Source organism: Blastomyces dermatitidis (assembly GCF_000003525.1).
Source record: "Blastomyces dermatitidis ER-3 genomic scaffold supercont1.9, whole genome shotgun sequence".
NCBI classification, from domain to species: Eukaryota; Fungi; Ascomycota; class Eurotiomycetes; order Onygenales; family Ajellomycetaceae; genus Blastomyces; species Blastomyces dermatitidis.
The window spans coordinates 3,359,783-3,361,689 of NW_025544782.1; the positions used below are offsets into that span (position 1 = coordinate 3,359,783).

General features: G+C 33.8%; 2 protein-coding genes across 2 annotated transcripts; both read right to left on the reverse strand.

Moving 5' to 3' along the window:
* Positions 1 to 302: 302 nt before the first annotated feature.
* On the reverse strand, positions 303 to 820 carry BDCG_17655 (uncharacterized protein; the record flags this gene model as incomplete). The annotated part of the gene is made up of 2 exons (XM_045426748.1): positions 303 to 581; positions 608 to 820. 2 exons carry the CDS (start codon positions 818 to 820, stop codon positions 303 to 305), a joined length of 492 nt encoding a protein of 163 aa, XP_045282320.1.
* Positions 821 to 1,082: 262 nt separating this feature from the next.
* Positions 1,083 to 1,907, reverse strand: BDCG_17656 (uncharacterized protein; the record flags this gene model as incomplete). Its single annotated transcript, XM_045426749.1, has 1 exon — positions 1,083 to 1,907. The coding sequence occupies one exon, from the start codon at positions 1,905 to 1,907 to the stop codon at positions 1,083 to 1,085; it is 825 nt and encodes a 274-aa protein (XP_045282321.1).

Here is a 1,907-nt window from a genome sequence, read left to right on the forward strand (position 1 = left end):
ATTAAATTGATATCTTGATCTCTTTCTTCCATAGATCACTACTCTTGACTTTATCTCAGACTTTTGAGGTAAAAAGCAGTAGTAGCTTGAATGAGAAATGACATATTTTTGCTCAGCATCAAAATTCGGCTCCTGAAGCAGTACAAAATCAACTTTTTGTTCAAATGCAATTTGAAGACAAGAATAAATGCAATTTGAGTTTCTATTCACATTATTTTGAATAAATGTGATTTTTGAAGAGTTTTTAAACTTTTTTTGTTGTTTTTGTTGTATATTCATACTAAAAGAGAGTAGAGAAGAATCTAATCACTATCATCAGATAGTAGATTATAACTGTTCTGAAAAGTAGAAATCTCAACTGCTTGCATTATATCTAGTTTATCATCAGAGTCATTTCTCAATTCTCTAATCTTAACAGGAGTTTGAGGATTCAAATTCTGTTTACATTTTGCTGGAGAATTGAAGTTTGAAGACTTAGATAATTGAGAGTTTCTTCTTTTTGAGCTTGCAGTTGTGAGTTTACTGGCTTGACTCTTCTCTTCAGTTCTAGATTGACTTTGAGCTTCATCTTTTCTCCAGTTCTTTTGAGTTCTAGGAGCAAACATACATTCTTTTGAGCTAGATGCATGTTTTTCTTTGCAATTAGAGCACTTAAGCAGAGTATGTTGACAAATTTCACCTCTTTTTGAGCATGTTTCACATTTATGCTCACTAGTTTTGTGATCTCTGGCACAGAATGCACATTTTGAGTCTCTAAAACATGAGATTGCAAAGTGTCCATATCTTTGACAGTTTGAACACTGTGTTTGAGCTTTGACATTCATTCTTGAGTCTTTGTATTCATGAACTCTCATTTTCAAACCTGCTACTCTTACTTCAGAGATCTTTGACTGTTCAAGTGTTTTTGTATATACTAGAACAGAGGCATTTCTCCTGCTTTGTCTGAACTCAATTGAATTTAGTCATACAGGCTCCTTTCTCAGTTGAATGGAGTTGTATTCTTTCAATTCATTTTTGAGAAGTAGCATTCCTTCTTCACAGTCAAAAATTTCAACTGGAATATCATGAAGAATGAATTTGCCTCACTTTTCATCTCTTTCAGATAGAATTGTTGTGTTTAGCAATGATTCTACTGCTGACTTCCAGAGATTCTCATTCTGAATAAGGAATTCAGCACTGAATTCAGGCATTGTAGTCAGAATAATAGAGTTTCCAAAGAATGATGACTCAATTGAAGCTATAACTGGTTTTTGAACTTCAATATCAGTCATCAACTGAGAAAAGAACTGCTGATTAATTTCATTTCTGATTCTGAAAATGAGATTTGAGTTTAGCTTGTTTCTTTGCAGAATGTCCTGGTTTGAGACTTTGAGAATGAGTCTTCTATTTCTAGAGATTTGGAAGTTTTTCTCTTTTTGCATTTTCTTTTCCACTTTTCTATGAATAGAGGCATGAGCAGTATTCTTCTCAGTTTTCTCAGGATTTTGAGCAGGTTTTGAGACAGCAGGTTTAGAGACAGCAGATTCAGCTGCTTGAGCATATGTTTTCTTCTGATTCAAAGAAGAAGAAGAAGTAGGAAGAAAGGAAGAAGAAGAGTAAGATGAAGAGTCAGTGATTGTACTAGGAATTTTCAAGGTTTTTTGAACTGTGTTTGAGATTCCAAGTTTGAACTTGATCACCTCCTGTAGTTGTCTGGCCTGAGCATGAAGAATTAACAGAACTTCTTCATTCATCTCACTCAGACACTGCTTTCCAAGAATCTTGCTTGCTTTTTCAAGTTCCTGTATTTCAAGAACTTGTTGTTTCTCTATTTCTTCTTTCTTTCTTCTCTTCAGAATTTCAATCTCAGGAATAGCATTTGAGAAAGCATCTTTTTCCACATCAACTGAGTGTATTTTTGAACTCAT